This window comes from Octopus bimaculoides, chromosome 28, assembly GCF_001194135.2.
Source record: "Octopus bimaculoides isolate UCB-OBI-ISO-001 chromosome 28, ASM119413v2, whole genome shotgun sequence".
NCBI lineage: Eukaryota > Metazoa > Mollusca > Cephalopoda > Octopoda > Octopodidae > Octopus > Octopus bimaculoides.
In genome coordinates this window covers 3,446,257-3,448,910 of record NC_069008.1, presented here as the reverse complement: position 1 = coordinate 3,448,910, position 2,654 = coordinate 3,446,257, and the positions used below count along the sequence as shown (strand labels likewise).

General features: G+C 42.6%; 1 protein-coding gene across 1 annotated transcript in view; it reads left to right on the top strand.

Annotated features, from left to right (window-relative positions):
- LOC106874345 (FRAS1-related extracellular matrix protein 1) overlaps nucleotides 1–2,654 on the top strand; it is a 34,414-nt gene that overhangs the window by 29,803 nt on the left and 1,957 nt on the right. Inside the window, exons 3-6 of the mRNA XM_014922050.2 lie at nucleotides 1–65; nucleotides 591–740; nucleotides 1,164–1,294; nucleotides 2,129–2,434. Of these exons, the coding sequence (XP_014777536.2) occupies nucleotides 1–65; nucleotides 591–740; nucleotides 1,164–1,294; nucleotides 2,129–2,434 (652 nt within the window). The remainder of the gene's footprint in view (nucleotides 66–590; nucleotides 741–1,163; nucleotides 1,295–2,128; nucleotides 2,435–2,654) is intronic.

The window sequence follows — 2,654 nt, the reverse complement described above, 5'->3', positions numbered from 1 at the left end:
AATGTCTGCTAAGCTACAGAATGACTTCATCCCCAGCACCACGAAACAGGTCAAGTTTGAACCAGGTACAGTAACATTTTACTTTTTTTTTTTTTTTACCCAAAAGATGCTTCATATAAAGATGCACTCTACAAAGCTCAGGGGAGACTCGCAATTGAGTGCTACTCTCATATGAGATTGTGCTACAGTAGTACACACAGACACCTTAAACCCCATCGAGAAAAGGACCACAGGTGCATGCACAGTTGTAGTGTATTGCTGCATCCACAATTTGTCAGTGAGCCCATTCTCCTGGTACAACTCAGGCTACAGCCCTCCAAAACATAGGTTGTTTCAGTAATCATTGCTGGTAAGGATTTTACAAGACTGAAACACAAATCTTACCTCATTCTCTTTTAGTCACCCTTTTATAACATGCAGAGAAAACAGGGGGTCAAGAAGAAATATAAAGGGTCTGTTTTGTTATCTTCGTTATCTTTGTTATTCCTGTTGCAGCTGTTGTTACTTGTGTTTATTTTCTGCTGCTAATTGACCTGACATAGTTATTAAAACCTGACCTCCTTTAACTCACTTTCTCTCCTTCTTTCCAGGAATGAAACAGGCCAGGTGGAATATCCTGATTGAAGGAGATGACTTGAAGGAAAATAACGAGAAGTTCAAACTTATTCTTCACAGCCCTGTGAACATTATTATTGGCAAAAAGGGAAAAACAACTGTAAAAATAATCAATGCTGTTAATGGTAAGTTCGTCAAGCGTTCTATAGTATCTCTTGTTTGTCGTAGGGTTGTATAGTTCTACAAATTGTAACACACACACACACAGACAGACACCATTACATATTTATGTATATAGATTTATCACTGATTCTAGTACTAGTGATAATTCTTTTTACCATAGGTACGAGGCTCAAAATTTGAAGGTGGCACTGGGTAGTTGTAGTCAATTACATCAACTCCACTGCTCAATGAGTACTTATTTTTTGGGCCCTGAAAGGATGGAAGGAAAAGTTGACCTCGGCTCTGTGTGTGCATGTGTGTGTGTGTATGCATGTATGTGTGCGTGTGTGTGCATGTGCGTGTGTGTGTGCGTGCGTGTGTGTATGTGCATATACAGACACACGAATACCTGCCCAAAACCACGAACTCTTTGCTTGCCATTTCAGCCCATTGCCCGCAATACATTGGAATGATTAGCAAAGAACACCCACAGCTTCTGATGGAGACCAGCAACCATATCCAGGTGAACAACAACAACAACAACAACAAAAACAACAACAAACAGCTGCTGCCACAGGTGAGTGATTACCTTTCAAAACTTTACACTCAACCCACACCTCCACCTCCAACCTCTACACAGCCATAGAAGGAACGTCTCTGCATTAAAGATGGAGAACCTTCTCACCTTTTTTGTATTAGAGATGAAAATATCACCTAAAGGGTGTCCACAAAGTCTGGGATCAGGGAGCAAATCAAATCATAACTTAAGCAATTAAATATATAAGAAAGAATAATTTTCCTTTTTTACTTCCAAATTGCATGGAGGCGCAATGGCCCAGTGGTTAGGGCAGCGGACTCACAGTCATAGGATTGCGGTTTCGATTCCCAGACCGGGCGTTGTGTGTGTTTATTGAGCGCAAACACCTAAAGCTCCACGAGGCTCCAGCAGGGGATGGTGACGAACCCTGCTGTACTCTTCCACCACAACTTTCTCTCACTCTTACTTCCTGTTTCTGTTGTGCCTGTAATTCAAAGGGTCAGCCTTGTCACACTCTGTGTCACGCTGAATATCCCCGAGAACTACGTTAAGGGTACACGTGTCTGTGGAGTGCTCAGTCACTTGCACGTTAATTTCACGAGCAGGCTGTTCCGTTGATCGGATCAACTGGAACCCTCAACGTCGTAAGCGATGGAGTGCCAACAACAATTATAAACACCTTAATCTCCCTACAAGAATACTTACTCATGAGATTGCATTGCTGGTTCTCTGCTTACTGCTTTCCATCTCTCTGTCTCTCTCTCTCTCTTTCCCTTAGCAAACACCTTTTATATAGGCTCACCGTGACACTCTTTATACTGTCTCTACATAGCTTTCTTCTCAGTTCAACCATCCAATCATTTTTCTCCTCAGTTCAACCATTTAACCAAGTTATTAGACAGCCCTGGAGGTGATGATGATTTCCACAGCACCACTAACGACAACAATGAAGACAACAACAACAATAGTAACAACAACAACAGCAGCAACAACTTTGAAGTGTCAGCCACCAAGTCGAAGAAGAAAGGAGCCAAAGGAGGCAAGAAGACGAAGAAATCAAAGAAAGGGAAGAAGAAAGGAAAGAAGTCCAAAAACAAGAAGACATCTTCATCATCATCGAAATCTCTCTCCGATCTTGGTAAACCCATCTTGGAGGAGGTAGCAAAGGGCAGCCTCAAAGTATGTACCCTTCTTTTACTTTCACTGGCCAGATCCAACCTCTCACACCTACCTTACAATATCCGGCTGTGTGGTAAGTAGCTTGCTTACCAACGACATGGTTCCGGGTTCAGTCCCACTGCGTAGCACCTTGGGCAAGTGTCTTCTACTATAGCCTCGGGCTAACCAAAGCCTTGTGAGTGGATTTGGTAGACGGAAACTGAAAGAAGCCCGTCGTATA